At 29.5% G+C, this 19968-nt stretch overlaps 1 protein-coding gene across 1 annotated transcript in view; it reads right to left on the reverse strand.

The window, feature by feature from the left end:
• LOC121132299 (uncharacterized) overlaps window positions 1–17565 on the reverse strand; it is a 29786-nt gene extending 12221 nt beyond the window's left edge. Inside the window, exons 1-3 of the mRNA XM_040727675.2 lie at window positions 17442–17565; window positions 16815–17141; window positions 3208–3441 (exon numbers count right to left, since the gene is read on the reverse strand). Of these exons, the coding sequence (XP_040583609.1) occupies window positions 3208–3441; window positions 16815–17141; window positions 17442–17465 (585 nt within the window). The 5' untranslated portion in view covers window positions 17466–17565. The remainder of the gene's footprint in view (window positions 1–3207; window positions 3442–16814; window positions 17142–17441) is intronic.
• Window positions 17566–19968: the final 2403 nt, after the last annotated feature.

The raw sequence follows: 19968 nt of genomic DNA on the forward strand, positions 1-19968 counted from the left end.
TTTCCATAAGAAAATCAAAAGTTTAACTCAAGAAATCAATCAATATTGAACTTTTTATATTCTAAGAAGAAACAATAAATTTTAAGGTAGTCTTACTTCGAAAGGCTTTAAGGAAAGAGGGGATATGCGAGTTGAAATACTAATTAATTACAAAACCAATGCCTCAAATATATTGCATCACTCATAAACCCTTGATCAAAAAATGTATAGACATGGAGAATAAAACATTAATCCCCTCCAAATTAAGGGATTTGTCTTTTTTAATAGAATTTTTTTTTGTCATTCGGGAAAATTATGCAGCAGAGCAAAAAGTTTAATATTTGAATTATTATTATTTTTTTTTCTGAATAGCTGTGGATTTTTGAAATTTAATTTTTAATTTTTTTTTCCAAAAAATTTAATTTTCCAAAAAAAAAAGAAGTCTTTTCCTGTGGATCAGTCCACGAATAATTTAAAATAAATCTATGCTGTAGGGTTGCTAAAATTTACCCATGACCTCCACTGTGATGTAGTGCCATTGTCACTATACCTTAGTGGCACAAACACGGCCTGATTGGAGTCGCTATGAATGAATCACTGTATATAAGGTTGAAAAATACTGCTACCGAGAAAGTTATTTGGGCCTGGACTTTCTGGTCCTCCTGACAATCCACATTTACCTACGTTTCTTACTCACTCACAAATTCATATAATTTCATTCGTCAAATTAAAAAAATTGCTAGGATTTATATCAGTTTATTGTCATCGCAGAAAATAACATAAAAATGACATTTTATATATATCAACAATTTCAACCAAAGTGATATAAAAAAATGTAATATTATTTGACAGAACCTAACAAAAGGCTTTTTTTTCTAAAGTAAAATAAAATTATGATAGACGTACCAAACATATATTATGTCATTATGGTAATCCTTGAAAATCCAATTTTCTAATATATGTACCGTAGAAACATATTTGATAAGTTAAACTGTTTATCATTTTTGATTTTTTCAGTTCTTGATTTTTATGTGAAAAGTCTTCAAATGTCAGGATTTAAGAAGAAAAAAAAAACACTTTTTTTTTTAAATAAAGTAAAATAATTATAATACAACTTAAATTAAAAAGAGGTTTTTAATCAGGGATTTTATTGTGGTTTAACTACCTTGTTGGGTAGATAGTCATATGTGAACTTATCTATCTTTTTATGCTCATTAGAGTAGATCTTAAATTAGTTTTTATTTCTTGAAATGTTGGGAGGACCAAAGTTATAATCTAAATGTGGATATGAAGATCACGTGATCAATATTTGGACAAAAATTTTATTGCCTGCGTCGAGTATATTTGAAAATTACTCTATAACTAATACTGTCTATTCATCCCCTTAACTAAATTAACAACGTGAATTCTGCTAAGGGAAAATTTGTCATTTGGGAAAATGGTTAAGTACGTCATCTCTTGTATAATACAAATATGTTATCTTACGCAGAGATACAAGATATCTACTCAAGCTGACAAATATGTTTTGCCACTTTATGTCAATGCTTGGGTAGGTATATACGGTACCTTAGTGATACCAGTGTATTGATAGTTTTAAAGATATACTAAATTTACATTAGATTCGGTTCTTGCAGTCCCATTACATCATACGCAATTGTCTTTCCAATTACGTAACTGCCCAAATTCCTAAACTACAAAAACTGTAAATAAAACAAAGCAAACTGTCTCCTATAACGTCTTCAAACAAAAATCCTGGGGGTTCCCTCTAAGTGTATGTGAACTGCCATTAACGATATTTTTGTAATATATGTATACTTTCAGTGGAATAAGTATCAAATGACTGATACTAACTTTGATATCGGAACCAGTACACAAATATTGGTATCATGAAGACACTAATTTAAAGGTTGCACATTACACTTGAACTTGCTAAATTCCATATTTAAAAAAAATAAAAATAACATTCATATTCGAATATAGTCAACAGGGGACAGTTTTTTATAAATAATTATTTTAGATGAATTCACAATATTTTAAAAGTTATAAAAGTACTTTCTCATAAAAGAAATTATTTAAAAAAAAAAAAAAAGATTAAAAATCCCTTTTTTGTCCTTTATGTAAAACATAAGATCCACACTTTTTTTTAAAACACTTTTCAATGTAAAAAATAGCTATATTTTCATGGAATATATTCCTCTAGATATCCACCATTTCTCCACGATTGCTAAGTTGTATTCCTCATGGTGGAGTTTTGCTCAAGAATTTCAGAGGCAGCACTTAAAAAACTTATAATTACCTTATATCTTTCATGTCATATATCATCCAGAACTAAGCATTTGAATATCTGCTAAATTGTAGTGAGTGTGAATTAATGATATATGGTGTTAATAGCAAAATATTAATAGTCTTATTAATTATCCTTATCTATTTTGAAAATGATAAAATATAACCGAGTCAGGAGCACTATAGTTTATAGTGATCTTGACAGTATATACGTCGTCTCTCAAAGTTACCCGATTTTTATGACATTTTCTCAGGCAGGTTTTTTAAAGCTCACCTCAATTTAGCCAATATTTGCATCCCTATCAATAACTATAGTTCTATAACAAGCACTACTATTCATTTCATGAATATTTACTAAAAATCTATAAATGAAAAAAAAAAAATCATCACTTTTTTACTTTGGAAAACAAATTCTCCAATAATTTTTGGTCATGTCTCCCCATCATTCCGGAACAAATAAATTTAAGAACCATTGTGGTGTCCTGATAGAAAAATAAGTATCGGGATTTCGGTACTTTTCGATACTTGTTTCACTAAAAATATAAATCATCTGCAGGATTTTTGTTTTTGATAGGCTTGAGCGTTAAAGCTACCAGTGAGTCAATATATATTTTAATGACGTACCATTTCTTATATCAATTTAGAAAAGTACTGTTTTAAACATGTACTATAATCTGGTACAACTATAGTACCGGTAAATCGAACAATACTGGTATGGTATATAAATCACGTTTTATTACTAATAAGAAAATATATTGTGAATTTTAAGGGTCAAATACTATTTACATTATTCTTGTTTGACAATACTAATGTAGGTACCTACTATCGAAAAAACAATTTCAAATATTTTACTGCCTTAATTTTGTTCTTTTTTGTTTTTATGAACAATCATAAATTCCCCTTTAATGCCCATGTACAAAAAAATAAATCTCTTAAAAAGCTCACTTGATTTCCTTTCGCATCCGTTTTCCAATTGGTGATACAATTCTGTTTCGTGATGTTTCTACACTCGGGCATCATTTTTGTGTGTTGTACTGTGTCCATTCCTTCTTTGCAAATTTTTTTACTGAATGTTTTAGAAACTGTTTCGTAGCTTTTAAAGGGTGTTATATTCATGGACATACTACATTCTGTGAAGGGTACGATGTCACATTGTATTTCTGTTACGTCATCACATATCTGTAATTAAAAAGGTTTGCTCATAAAACGTGATCATTCAAATAAAGGATAAGTATATTAAATTTGAATGTAATTGATGAGGTTAATTATATTATTTATTTCTCAAGTGATGATATTCCAATTATATATTCATGTTTTTAAAAATTTTTTAAATAGAGGCCGGTGTTAGGATTTCTATTTCAAATTGTTTGATTGATATATTTCCAACTCACATATTGTAGAAAAATAAAATATATCTCCTTTTGAAAGTAAAATAAGCCTTTTTTTAATATAAAAAGTTCATCAAATGCCATATTTCTATTGTATAATTTTTTTAATGACCTTTTTAGAATAAGATAAGCTTTTTTGAGGACCTTTCACTAATATGTGTCGAAATTGAATTTAATGACGTCTTTTTTTTTTAGAAAGTAATATTTTTATATATTTTTAACAAAGAAGGTAAATTAAATAGTCTAACTATCATACCGTTTTTTACGAACTTTTAGGAGTTATATATATGAAATCTATATGAATAAATACACCTACATTTTATGTTGAATATTATTATCATTCAGGGAGTTGTATTATTTTGCCGTGAGACGGCGCCTCTTTCTGTCGCTTAGTTTCCTAACTAATATAAGTAAAGCCTTCCTGCTCCATTGGCTAATTATCTACCAATTTTGGGGTTTCTCCTGTTTCTTTTGGGAGAAATGATTACAAGATACTACAAAGTTAACGACGTGTCATTAATTGACGCCCCTTGATGATGCCATCGACGGTATATTGTATTGTTATTGTAGCTGTCTTGATTATTTATATGTACAATATTGAAAGGAACATTAGGTAACTTTTTGCCATCTAGACTTTTTAAAAATGGCAATTTACTAGTTGAATCCATTCGAAATTACAATAATAATAGGAATTTTTCTTTATGAATTAAATATATAATAATTAGTGATGTGCCGTGAGCTGAATTTTACTACATGAGTATTTTCGAGTTTATAAAAAAAATAATCCAGGAATTACGTGCTTTACTCATTACTGTCCTTAATACTTTTTACTTGCCTCAACACTCCATACTCATCCTAATACTTTTTGCTCCCTAAAAAAACTCGTCAGTCAAAAAAATCATATTTTTTAATTAAATTTAATTATGTGTCTTGTTCTCTAGAGGACTATGTATTTGTAATTTAATATATTATATACGTAATAATACTATACAATAATATAATGTATTGATGACCACACAAAATTGTTTTCATCATTTATGTTTCACAGATTGATCTAAAAATGAGTTTAACTGATTTGAATCGTGGTCATAAGCGTAATTTAACAGTTGATATAGTCAATAAATCATTATTTTACTAAAGTCTGATTATTACTTGTAATGAATATGTTTATAGTGGCACTGATGCTTATAAATACGAATGTATATTACTGATAATATATAGAAAAATAGACGGCTAAGTAATTCCAAGACATGCCCCGCTAGTCTTTAAAAAATCAAATAAGGATTATTTTTTTAAACGTCGCAAAAAAGTCAGCACATTTCTATCCTGAGGAAAACATAAATTCTAAATTTTGCAAAGAAAGAAAGTAAGTCTAGGAAGATTTACATATTATAATGGGCTAGAAAAAGAATCCCAATTTTTGACGAGTTCCGAGTAATACTCAGGTTTTTTATGCCCACGAGCCGAGATTTTTGTCTCTTTTTTGATTTACTTCATAGAACTCGAGTACCAATTTATGAGTTTTGCTCGTAGTACATGACTAATAATAATGATAATTAATTATGACCATGATAAATTATTTATTTATAATTTTTAAACGAGTTAAAATATATAATTATACATAAAATGATTTGATTTTATTTTCTCTGTATGAAGAAATAATTATATAATAATTTAAAAATATACATTTTTCTTCTACGTATAAAAATACTTTTTTTTTTTTTGTTTTAAGTGGTTTGTTTCTTTATGGTATACATCATAAGCATGCCTTAAGAATATAATTTAGCCAAAAGGAATATGAATATATGTACGTATATAACAATGGTATACAATGGTTCTCAACGAATTTATAATCATACATACGTACTTTCATCTTTCTTAATTAACTTTTGTATAATTGAATACGTTCAACTACAAATGGCTTGAATATATGTAAGTATATGTAATCATATAAAGGATTAACTGATCAAGTGGAGAAGGACTTCGGATTATTTTATATGCAAGGCCTTTCTTTGGTTTGTACATATGTATGCATGGCTCTAAATTTCAAAGATAATCGAAACACATGTTGGTCAAATCAATTCATTTACATATGTAGTTCGTCAATACAAAAGATAAAACATTTATTTATATTCATCGACGAGTAATAATCGTCAATTTCAATTAATCAATTGTTCTAATTAATCCTATAAAATAGACTCCAAATTGCATTTAAAGTAATAAAAATTAATTATCATTATTTTTTTTTATTGGAATGTATAAATTTTATTTAAAAGTATAAATAAAGTCTCATAGATTAAATTAAGGGTCTAAAATATAGTTATCACTCTCAGATGTCTCCACATAAATATGAAAACAAAGCCTATAATTGAATGAAATGTGTGCATAAAATATTGGAATGAATGTACATTGTATGTACCAGAATGTGTATAATTCTTGCACTATCTTACATAGTCTACTTAGTTTTAATCTGAATGAAGTCAAATGATCTCGGGCATGGACGAGATGAAAGAGAGATTCAATCAATATATATTATGTACAAAAACTATTTGTAAACTTAGCCGTTATTGGCGGCATTGACAGTCTCTAAACTGGGCCAGACGACCACGTACAAATGTGAGAGGTAGCTGTGGTCATCTTTTTCCATTCCTTACTAACAGATGAATTTTGCCATGGTAGACTTGAGGTATGAGCTCTGGGTTGGACAAAAGTTAATTAAGTATTCATTAAGAAGACTCCTACAGCCTTCATATGGAGTTTTTAATGCTTTTGACTAAAGAGAGTTGTCCCTTTTCAAACTCTTTAACTTCCCCCAGTGGCCTTGACCACGTTTGACATGATAGACAGGTCTATGGAGTTTATTTTGTCAATAAGGGTATGGAAATTGCCACGTTGGCATCAAATTAGTGTTTTGCAGCTAGGGGTTTGCTTGCCTGGCCTACTACTTCTAGGAACATACTTGACGCTGAACCCATCTTTCAGGCGGTTTACCTTGTCTACTTTAGGATGTCTGAGGCGCGGATCACAGGTGCAATCTCCAACTGTTTTGTTTCCATCTTTGCCAAAAAGTTGGATATTTTTGTTTGCAATATCTCGTTTAAACGATTAAGAAAGCATCTTTTCATTAATTTACTTAACTGTAGGATTGAAGCTCTCTACGCCTCTTGAAAATGCAGTTAAAGAGGTGGTGCAAGACTTAATCACTACCCGGTATATAGAGTGTAAAAAATTTATTATTGGTTTATTTTTGTTGAAAGTTTTTTTTATGTTAACGTTCCACATATATTATAAACGAAAGGTTGTTCTACTAGGTAACACTATTCTTGAAAAAAAAAAAAAAAAACAATAATAAAAAACGCCAAGAAAAATAAGTGAAATATTCGTGTTTTGAGACATATTGTGTGGTTAATTTTGCCTTTTAACAAATATAATTAGTGTATATTTTCTAAATTAAGATTACTTATAAATAACCTTCAAAGAGTCAAATTAGATTATTTACAAGAAAATTTCAATGCATTTCTCAAACTTTGCATTAAAAAAAAAATAGCTATCGAAATTATTCGACAACTAGTCAGTTTTTCTGTTCAACTGTGGGACTATTCTTAATTTAACAAGGTGTTATTTCACTATCATAAATACTTACATAGTATTGTTTCATAAACTGTCGATTTTAACAATTCGGTTCAGTCCAGTCTTATCGATCTTTAGGACCGTTACTCCTTGGAACCAGTCCTTAGGACTGTCGGTCCTAAGGACCGGTCCTGTTAAGATCATTGCACATATCTCTTCCAAAAAATAATATATTTTTCATGATAATACAATATAATTTGAACATATTATATTGTTACTTCGTTACATAATTTATTTTAATATATAACAGAATAATTAAAAAGAGAAAAAAACACCCTCATTGACGTCACGAGGGATCGATTTTACTTTCTTTAAGAACCGTCATGTGGGATTGGACTAAATGGTACCGGACTGACCTAAACCGTGGTCCTCAATCCTAAATATGGACTGATACTTCACTAAACACAAAGTAGTGATTTCATACAAATTGTGTCCTTTGACCGGTGTCTCCGGTAAATAAGTCTGAGAAATCTTGGGAAAATGGTAATGTGGGAAGATAAATCCTACTAGTAATGTTGGAAATGTTAATTCATTTTGATTCCGACAAAGCGTTTTGTTGTGCGGAGCACGGATTTACGGGTGTTGGACTGAGGAAATAATAGATTTCAAATATTTGGAATTTAATTGATATATATGTATTTTCTTTCGACCTCGTCTATTAGATTAAGATGAACGTGTAGTTTTACATACAATAAAAAAATATATTTCATGACCCATTATAAAACAAAGAAGGATACATTTTTTTTCTATAACTTGATTATGTTCTATTGTCTTTCTTACCAAACTGCCTTAACTCCCTTGCATTCTTTACTTATATATAAACTACACTCAGATCAGCTTTCTTTGACGTATACATAATATATTGAGTTGTGACATTTCTTATATAAAAAGTAAAGGGTTTTATGAATTAAGTAAGTATATTATGTCCTTTTGAGTTAAAATAACCAGTTACTTTTTTATCACTTCTTTTCTTAAACATTTGACACAAAGTCAAAAAATCTTAGACTATGCAAATTAAGTAGGATCACATTATAATAATATTCTGTATGTATTTGGCACAAAGTACGTTTTTGTTGTAAAGATTCTATTGAATACGTTTTGCATTAGTTCGATAAGTCTTTTGTCACTTCTATTTATTTTTTTGTAAAAGTAGTCCAAAATCTTAAATATCAGGTTGAGTAAAAGTAATTTTGTATTTTTCGCTTTATTCAAATGCTTTCTAAGAAGTGTTACAATCATCTGAGTTAAACCAAATATCCTTTGTTCTGTTTGATAACTTGTTGTCAACAACAATCCAACTTCAAAATGCCCGTCTCATGGAAGCCCTTGTCTCTAATGGCAAAAAAATCGACTACCATATTTCTCAAGGCTTTATTGAGGCCAAATTTGTACCCTCAAGTGCGTTGACCATAGACATTTTCTTGATGAAACAGGATTCCTCTCCTATTCGAGTTCCTTTTTATATCCAGTCTTCTGCAAATGTTTCAAAACTGTTTTATAATCGATGATTAGCTCCTGCGTGATGCTAAGTCCGCTAAATGGCGGTCTATCTCGATATTTTCCATGATTTATCGACATTTTGACCGACAGTCTCTGGAATAACTATTTCTTTCTCATATTTCGCCGTAGAATTTTCCCTTTCAGTTAATAAAGTTGTAAAATATGGCAATTTTTTTTTCTTTGAGACAACTATACTTTACGCACGATAATTCACGAATGAATCCCCTAAGCGCACTACTGTCCAAAAAGTGTTTGTAGTATACCCTCATACCTTTACAAAACTTTATCTGATGCGACCAATAATGAACAAGATTTACTTAGTTAAAAAAATAGAGACGGAAATTTTGAAATTACTTTTTTCCCAACCTATTATAATCAAAAAGTTTTTGTTAGTCTGTTCATTTCTCACTCTTTTTTATCAAATGATCAATTGGTAATTTATAAAGAACTGAAATTTTGTATGGAGGACTATGATTCTTCAAAAATGATAATAGCCATATCTTTAATCATTAATTTAAATTAACAATAGCCAAATAAAATATTTTTTTAAGCCGACAAAAGACAGCCCAACAGGCAAGAAGAAAATAATTTAACGAAGAATTAGGAAGTTGAAATTAAATATAATTATCTTTTCCACTACAGATGTAAAAAAAATACTTCTCAAAGGACGTCAAGCTATAGTGCCCACTAATGTATTCTGTGGTCCACATTTTCTGATTTTTTAAAATTAAAATCCTTGTATATTTCTAAAAACATAAAAGTTTTTTTTTTTGTAAAACCAAGGTTCTTGAATTATTGTTTAGAAATGACAAATTTCTTAAAATTTAATTAACACATAGGCTGAAAAGTCCCGAGCTTCACAATTACAAAATTTAATAACAATCTGTTCATTAGTTTTTGAGTTATTCTGCTAATTCTGACGCCACCTTTGTTGTTTCCCAAACAATGGATCAAAAACAATTTTGTGTTTTAATTTTACACTCTTTCTTGATGGGTAAAAATAATGTTCAAGCTAAGCAATGGGTTGAAAAGTATTATGGGGACCCCTCTCCATAAAGCAAATAATAATATTAATTATAAAAAAAACAATTATGAACGAAAAAACAGTGTTTTCGTAGTTAAGCCAGATATCATCAAAACTTCATGTAGTTTTAGCAATATTGGCAATATCAGTACTTTAAGTGATCACTTTTACATCCTCAATACAAAAAAACATACAAAACATCATTTCTAACTTTATCTATCGGCTTTTTTGTAAGTAAAGTTTAAAATAAAATGAATTCCTCAAATATTGAATAATTTTAGAGTTTTTTATTAGTATAAATTCTGTTTTGTTTGTGAAATTGACTATGTATATTGTACAGGGTACAAGAACATATTCCTTTTTTGTAATGATACTCAATTTTTTTTTTTTTTTTTTTTTGGAAATATAGTCAGTTGCTATCATGGTATTGGGGTAAAGAGGAATGTGCGTTTGCCCTCAAAAATAAATCTTGTCAAACGTTAATTTTACAGAATATTTTATAAAATTAAACTAATTTCTGTTTATTGCTTCATTTTCTAATATACAAAAAAAGATTTTTTTCAATCCATATCCAAAATTTGAAATTTGCAAAATTATTTGATAGCGAATAACTCTATGGACAACGATGCTAGAGAGGCAAAATTTGTGCCATCAGTTTTTATGGGATAGAATTTCTTTAAGTTAGTACGATTTGTCCGAGTTGAGTAATAAAAATCTAAATTTATTCTGGAAAAACCAACATTTTTAAGACCTTTGTAGAATCGTTTCAAAATAATTACTTTTTTTATTTTAAGGTTATTAAGTTTTTTTTTATATTTAATTTCGACCGAGCGATCATAATTAAATACATAAATATTTTTCAACTTTAAAGACTTCTAGGTAAAATATTAAAAAACAAATAAGAAAAAAACAACAGGTTTTACACAACAAAGCTAGCGCATGTCTATAAAATAAATAATGTTATATTTAATCAGCCAAGCCGAAAATCCAGTGTGGAATCGGCATGTTTAAAAAAAGAAACCTAAAAATAATATGGTAACCCTGACAATATGAAAGATGAAGGAGAGAAAGAATAATGGTCATGCCATTTCAGTAGATCAGCTACAATCAGCTGTTACCAAAGAGGAAGGAAAAAAGAATGCAAAATAGGACATTTGCTAGAATTACTCCGATTTCGATCCCCAATTCTACTCTGACTTCAAAAAGGACTTACAATTATAACTCAGGGTGACGCTACGTTTTTTATGAGCACACATGAACGTTCAAACAGGTTTGGAATATAATTATATTTATTTTGGAAAGGATGTTCACTACTCAGGAATTAAATAACAATGACAACCGCTAAGGAAAAGAAAATCATTATCTATGCTAGCAATTACTAATTAAAAGCTAAAAAACACACCGGGTTTACATAATTGTTAATCAGACAACGATACAAGTGAAGTACATCAAAGAATGGTCATCATATTAAAATAACTTTCCAATTATTTAATTAAAGAAGGTGGGGGGCAGCTACTACTCTGTACATATGCATACATTGACCGTAGAAAGTCGGTTATTATGAACTCCAACTTGATATTTTCATCCACTGCTGGGTTCATCATTATATAGTCACTCTCCGAGATCATCACTCCAAAAGCGCTGTACGCTAAACCTTCTGATGCCTTACTAAGGGGGAGGGGACCTCAGGCAACTATAAAATAGATGCCCTGATAACTCAACTTCGATTTTACCAAAGGTACAATATTTTTCCACCGTGGTTGAGATCTTATTATTTGTAAATAAGGATCCTGCAGCGAATTATTAGGGAAACCACTTGTGTTTCGAGGTAGTGGGTGATACCTAACTGGTCCAGACGTCTTTTTATTAAATCACTTGGGCTATTCTCCAAGAAAAGCTCTCCTAACACAGATGATACTCAATGTCGACAGAGCATTATATAGGGTATTATAACAAATTATTTATAATAATAAAATCATTCACAACTATAAAATAGGATATTTTGTAAATTTAATTATGCCTAACTATCTCTATAAAACCCCTGATTGAAAATCTATTTAGAGAGATACTAAAAAAATCGCTAGGTATTAAAATATCGAAGTTTGGTGTCACTACCTATCTGATTTGATTTTCAAAACTTTAACTTTTAATGTGTACTATTATTATGAAACTGAAATAAAAGTTTTCTGACTTATACAACTTGTCATATTGCCTTTTGGAAAAATAAAATTAGGTTACCGGACCCTGTACTAGGGGAAAAAACTGTGTCTTGAACAATGAAAAAGATAAAAAAGTTTATAAAAAGTAAGGAAAATATTGTAATGATTATTATACAATATGCTAAAGACAAATTAGGTCAAAAATCAATTTTACGAAAATGCAAAAAGCAATGCCTTAATTTTTTATAAAAGAAACCCTTATATTCACTTCAAAATTTATACTTGCATAATACTTATATGTAGGTAAATAAGTAACTGCTTAACCTTTTTATATATATTAGAAAGAATAAATTTTTTTTGACAGCTTTTGGAAAAAATAAAAGAAAAGAAAGATTTATTAATAAACCTCTTTTTTGAAGGAAAACTATAATAAAAATACACCTTTTTCTTCGTTGTTGTGTTAATCCTGAATAATTTATTAGGTTATTGATGTAATCCTTAGAGTTTCAATTTATGGCAGTATCAAAAAGTAGAATTAAAAATCCTAATATAAATTCGAGAGTGGATTTTGTTTAAAAAAAAAATATATATATATGTTGGTCCATTGTATAATGTATGGAGCCGTAAATTGCAAGTATTTTTGGTATTTAACACAATAATCTGGACAATTTGAAAAAATGTTTTTAGAGGAGAGCAACATGGCCGTCATATAGTGTTGGACTGGCCCTAAAAGTGCATTCCTAATCAGTCTTTTCTCCTCTTCCTTTCCGTCTTTTTTTTCTAATTGGTCCAATCAACAATTCTAGGACTAATTAGTTGGTCGTTCAGCCCTAGCTTAGACTGAAAAAAGACTGAATTATAGCTAGAACGTATAATACTAAATTATTCTACAGCTAGATGAAGTTAAAATAATTCAATACCTTAGTATGAATTAGGATCGCATCTATTGAATAAACAGCTCAAATTACAAAGTACTAAAATACCAATGAGCTAAAATTGACGGAATTAATATGCACTTTATCGAGATTATTGCAATTTTGTTAGCTTTTAACAATGATTCAACATTGCTGTCATGATGTTTTCTTAGATTAATTGCAATTAGCTATGAAAGGAAGGGAATACGCAAAAATCTCACTCCGTATTAAGTAAGGGCCCTGCACGGTAAATTGCTCTGGAGGAAAATTGCACGGGTGAAAATTACTCATATTTTGTTCAAACTTCATGTTAAACACATTATAAATTAGCTTATTTATGAGAAATATATAAACATATTTGTTTTTTAAATCCCCCAACCGCTTTCATACCAAAAAATTGTTCCAAGCCCTGGGGTTGCGCAGATTACCAAGGGATACCCCTGGATCCTTAAAAGCTACTGCCAATTAATCCAATATACCCGAGGAACCCCTTTTACACCAGAAAATAGTTCAAAGACCTCGGGTTGGCTGGGATTCTGGGGGATATGTAGGATAGTTAAAAACCACTGCCAAAGCATCTCAATTGCGGTTTTCAATTTGCAACCCGAGAGCTTAAACTACTTTTTGGTATTAGAAGGGTTCCTTGGATGTATTTGCGGGTTTTTTTTAACTATCTCATACTCCTCCCGGGGGTGTATTCAACCATAGTTTAAGAGGGCCTAAGCTTTTTATCTCCCTCTCTCTTTACCAACCCATTTGATCACTTTCTTATAAAATTAGATTTAATTTAAAAAAAAAATTGCAAGGAAATTGTATTACCATAATATTAATCACACTTGAAGATACTCCCTTGGGGGATGGAACAAACAAATATGTTTAAACATACTAAGATGTTCCATCTATAGTATTTAAAAAATCCTCCAGGCCAATCTTCCACGGGCAATTTTCCCACGGGAAGATAAGAGTAAAAAACACTTTTTCCTACCAACAACTAGCGTTGGATCCCTTTAAAAACTATAAAGACTATATTCCTTTCAGTCCATTCCTTATTAACTTTGTCTGTCGTGCCTAGGACCAATTTCTATCAGTCTTTTAGTACTTCGTCATTTCAGCTATTGACGTTTCATCAATGCAGACGCAATTATAAATCATTATTCCTGACAAGAACATTGATTCATAGCAAGCTCTTGAATTAATTTTACGTATATCTAGCCATATAATAATATATTATTATATGATCTAGCAATCATTTGTTCTTTTCTTCAGTCCTAGCTAAGGGACTAAAAGGGGGAGTGAGTAGAAATACAGTCCTTAGGACCCATCCAACACTATTGCCAAATACAAAGAAAAAATTGCATGCTTAAAAAACCCCTAAGGATTTACAGCTCGAACAATGAACTTTCAAGTCTCATATGTACAACGCCTACTAAAAATACCTTTCGTTCAAAGGATAAGTTTTTCATTTTGTTGTTTACAAAAGTGAGTTTTTCTTTGTTTTAGACTCAATGTAATATTGTACATATTTTATAATGAAATACTCACACATTACACAAGGGTTAAATTGAAATAACAAAGGCATTATAAATTTGTAAACGTATGTTTACAGAAGATTATTAGCTATTTAGACAATAGAATAAATTTGCATACGAGATGAAATATTTTTATTATTATAATATTTTATTAGAATATGATATATATTACTTTTTAAAAAAAAGGGACTTGCTCTAGAAAGAATATTTAAATATATAAATATATTGGAATTTTGATACCCTCGAGACGTTAAAAAGCTCTCAGGGTAGAACAGAGAATCATTAATAAAACTCCTACTAACATAATATATGACCTATCCATGTATCCTACGTTGTTTCAAGTATCGTTTCGAGTACATAATGTATATTTTTTACTGTCAATGCATGGAAATATCACATAATATGTCTAGATATATTTCTCTATTTAAATTAACCTACTAAAATATGGACTGTTTAACAAAAAAAAAAGGATTCTTATAAGTGATTAAAAATCATGATATCTTCTGATTATCTTATTTTTGCTCAATCTTCTAGGTAAATCTTTAATTTACCATATATTTCCTGTATCTTTTATTGGGGGGAGAATCATACTCAATTAGTTCGGAGTCATAAAAATACACTTTATAATTAATTATAGAGGTAAATGAACATTTCATATGCGTTTTTATTATTTATCTATAGTTCAACCTTTGATATTAAGTTATTCTGTGTAGCATGTTGTTAGCTTATTTGTGTCACGCAACTTTTCATCCAAAAAGATACAAAAAAAAAGAAGCCATAAATCATCTGGTATTTAGCCAAAAAGTCAATCATACCAACTGCTATTTATTTGTTAAGCACTCCCAGAATATCGTTCTCATGATATTTCTCTACAATTTTTAAATTGATCTACCTATACTCATAAATATACGAGTAAATTCCATAATATTAAAATCTTACATAGCACAGGTGAAAATCCAGACTGGAATGGACATGTTAAAAAAAAGAAGAAAATCCAAAATCAATATGACAACCCAATCAATTTGAAGAATGTTTTGGAAGAGAGAAATAATAATGCTCATGACGTTTCATTAGATCAGCTACATCGGCAGTCACAAGAGAGAAAGGAAAAAAAGGAATATTAACAAGAAAATTTGCTAGAAATACTCCGATTTTAATCCCAATTCTACTCTGAGTCCAACAAGCTAATTGTTTTTTCTGAATAAATACTTGAAATAAATTTTTGTCTAATATTATTTCACATAACATATAAGTGCCAATAGAATGCCCCTCAGACAGAAGGTAATTCTAACTATATCCCTCAAGCATAAAGTTTGCTGAGCCCTTTCATAAACCATAATTTGGTTTATCATACAAAAATAATAAACTATGTCCTCTGTTATCCAAATGGGGTATTTATGTACCCCAGAGATGTAAATATCCTTCTTAAATATTATCTACATTTTTTTGTAGATTTTTAATTTATCATAAATGTACTTCTTGTAGGGATTCAATTTTGTGGGGTGGGACTGCATTAGTTTCTGAGTTATGAACAAATTCTGGAATTAATTATGGATGTTTCAAATAAAGTTTTTTATTATGGTTTCCTATTATTATTTATTTACTCTAAACTGAATGTGAAAAAAAATAAATGGAAGGTGAGAAGAATGGGTATTTTTTGTTCTGTATAAAGCTGGCTTGTTAAATATTGGGCATCATCATAGAAAATCTCGAAAAAAAATCCCGAAAGGAAGAAAATCCAATTAATTTTTTTACTTTTTATATAATAGAGCCCAATCTTTCATTGACATATCTATGAGTGAATTATAGGCTTTATATTGAAATTTCTTTAGGATTAGTTAAGATGCTCAAGAATTTTAGCAATAGTTTTGAACTTTTATTTGATTCAAGAGACATATATTTGCCCTAATCATATGGCCTTTGAAATCAAATCTATAAATTTAGCATTCTTTTATTTTGACTACAACTTCGACTATTTTAAGTTTAATTTGCAGTGGGATTCATGGGAATAATTTATCAATAGAAAGGAACGATAATTCGTCGAAGAATACAAATGTAATCTGAACTCAATTTTGAGAAAAATAATTAATCTTTGATTTTGTGTTGACAGACAATAATTATGATAATTTAGAAATGATAATATATCCCCTTACAGTCTAAAACTATTCTAGATTATTTAGTCACAGGGAAAAAATGTACAAGTAAAAAAGTTTTCAATTTGTTCACCCGTAAATATTAAAAAAAAACAATCAAAGTTTTATGTTCCTAAAGTATTAATAACAATGTTGGAATTGCTAAACTTTAGGACTTAAAGTTAAGTAGCGATTACAAATAATAATCCTACCAAAAATGAATTTTATGTTAATTGTGGGAACCTTTGTAATAAAATGAATCACAAAATCTTTTACCTGTTCATCCTTATCTTTACAATTTTTGACAAACACTGTATCACATTTTTTCCTCGTCACGGGCTCAAAGGACACCTCTCCATACGTTGATACATCCACACAAAATTCATCATTATGTAAGTCAATCACTACAGGACTCTCTGTCACACTCGATGAAGTCTCATTTGCTTCTACCTTTTCCGTTGTCGATAATGGAAATTCTGCATCGACTCCCTCCACATCTAAGGTATTAAATGTGACGTTATCTATTTGCCTACGTCCACGAATGAGCCAGTCAGAGAGGGATGCGGATCCAAACTGAAATCCTTGGCACATAATGACTAGACACTGAAAATATGAGTAATTTCAATTGTTGTAAGCTGACTGTTCTTATGTGTATTTATATACTAGGTACGTGTGTTGGGCTTCGATCTGGGTGAGGATATGATTTTAAGGATATTTTTTTGAATAGTTGTTAAATTATATAACAAATTGAAAAAAAAAAAAATGTTATAACATTAAAAAAGGAAAAAAAAAAGAAAATATTTATATATTTTTTTCTCGAATCACTTAAGACCAAACCGGACCGAATCTCAACACTACTAGGCACCTACGTATTGTGGATACTACACCATGGAAGGGACTTACCACAAATACAACTTTTGATCTCATGTTTATTTTTAATTCTTTTTTTTATTCTATTCAGCAATGTCTTCTTACACCCCTGAGGAATTCCAAACCACTGAACCCTTTATCATCAATGAAGTCCATAAATATAAGAATAAAAACAATAAAAAAATGTTCTCCCTCCTCCGTGAAAGATGCGATTTTCTCCGCTCCGCTGTAAGGATCTTCCTCGCCCGCAGAGCAAAGAAAGGAAATCTTATGCTTAAATAAGGATTCAAGAAAATGTTAAAAAAAGTATATACTTGTACATATATATAGATATTTATAAAAAAACAACCTTAAATTATAATTATTATAGGAATTCGGGAAAAATGATGAATGATCGAGGTTATCAGAGAGCTTTTGTGGGCTCAGGGATTACACTTTATTTATGTTGGTTTTTTGGAGGACCTATACATATTTGTCGGGTATAAATGTAATTACAATTATGTAGATTAATGAAATATCTACTTATCCCTTGAATAATTATTACTACAAAGACATTTAATATTTTGACATATTGTACAATGAATATTGTCCCTTCGGCCTCAATAATTCGGTGCACGTATGCAGAGTCCTCAATGTGAGTCTGTAAAAAGCAAAAAGGACTTTATTCACCGCTTGTAAAATGATTGTGTATCAGTGGGATTTAAGGCCAGTATATGGTAAATGGATACGCAAGGTCTCTGTCGAATCGATTTTGACTTAATGGAGAAATATGGCACCATCAATAATAGTAAAGGAATTTCGGATCTAGAGGGTTAGAAGACTAAACAGGTTACTGTTTTCTAGAGGGATGAGATCTATTATAACAAATAGAACTATGGAAATATTGCTCAATGCAAAACCTATATATCTATGTATAAAACGACGAGCAATAGCTACCCATATGAGAATAGGAATTGTTTTAAGGAAGCATATGAATAATATGGAAATAGTAAAGGATAAAACAGATATACCCAAATTATTTTATGAGCAGAGTGTGATGCCCTGGAAAATTTAAGGAGGGAAATATAAAAAACTTCACTGAATAAAAATTACCCGAAAAAAAAAAAAAACCTTGCTCTTCATGGATGTCGTTCAAAATAGGCTTAAATTGATGCCGTAGTTTAAAAAAACTATTTTAGGGTCTTGTTTTGATTTTAATATTCTGATTCTAACGTATGTGATTTTAATGTGGTGAAAGTATAGTTCAGTTTTAGAGGTATATGTTACACGGATTGCTGTATTAAATTAGGGTTTCCGTGGCTTTTTGGGGAAGTGTATGTACTCTCAACGTATCCTTAAAACCTATAGTAATTAAAAAAAATTTTCTTTCGAAAATTTATGAATGATTTCAGCAGTATGAAATGGAGGTCTCATTCTGGTGAAATACTTTGATGGACTCACAAACTACTTCTTCATTAGGGAATCAGTTTATTTTAAGTACATTATACTAATTAATTAGAGTGGAGTGCAAGAAAACTATATTTTAATTTTAAAAATAAAGATATTAGTGATCCGAGGCGTTTGAATATTTAAAAACTTTCTTAAATGTAAACACAAACCAATAATAGTTGAATAGTTATTATTTACGGAACTTTTGGAGTGCAATTAGTCATATGTCTAAAAAAATATTTAAAAAAGTGTGTCATAATTAAATTTATATAGTCGTATGTAGACACTATACTCATCATAAGGTTCAAGGCTTGATGAGGTAATGGGTTCCTAGTTGAATATTTGCAAAATTTTAATTCTACATAGACTAGTAAATACAGGTAATTATAAAGCTTATAATATTTATTCCAAAGTGTTTAATACTAAAAAATTATATATTGTGTAGTACAAAAAGGCTATAAATCATTCGAAGCAATATGAGTACATTGAAACTCAACGTTAAATTTATCGATTTTGAAAGGATGTATGGAGAAGCGGATATATTTATAAGTAGTTATTTAGCTCACTCTTTCTAGTAGTCTTAATATGAAAAATTAGTTGCATTTTAGATCGTGAACATATATTTCATAATGAGGAATTATCTTTATTCGTTTTTATGGATAATTTTTATATTTTACAAAAATAATTCAATTGGAAACCCGGGGGATTTAATAATTATTCGTAAAAACGATGCCTTTTAAAGGGGGTTATAAAATTTGGGGGCGTTTTTCCTGGGTACTATTGAGGAACAAAATTAAATAGGGATAGACATAGGAAAAACTTGGGGTTAAGACCATATTCAACCAAAAAAATATGCGAAATTTTAATCCATGATGCTTGTGTCTATATATTTTTTTAATTTTGATAAATGAAGCATAATATAATTGAATTCTTTTCTTAGTGAGAGATAAATACATAGAATATTATTGTTTTGAATGAAAGCAAATTTGTCTGTTTGTAAGAATGTTTTTCGTAAAAAACATTTTTTTGAGTTATCTAAGCACTAACAATGAGCGTCATATATCTGTGAGTATATACGTATAAAGTCGTATAAAAACGGGTATGTAAAAAGGAATGAAATCACGCAGGTGTA

This window comes from Lepeophtheirus salmonis, chromosome 1, assembly GCF_016086655.4.
Source record: "Lepeophtheirus salmonis chromosome 1, UVic_Lsal_1.4, whole genome shotgun sequence".
In the NCBI taxonomy this organism is placed as follows: Eukaryota; Metazoa; Arthropoda; class Copepoda; order Siphonostomatoida; family Caligidae; genus Lepeophtheirus; species Lepeophtheirus salmonis.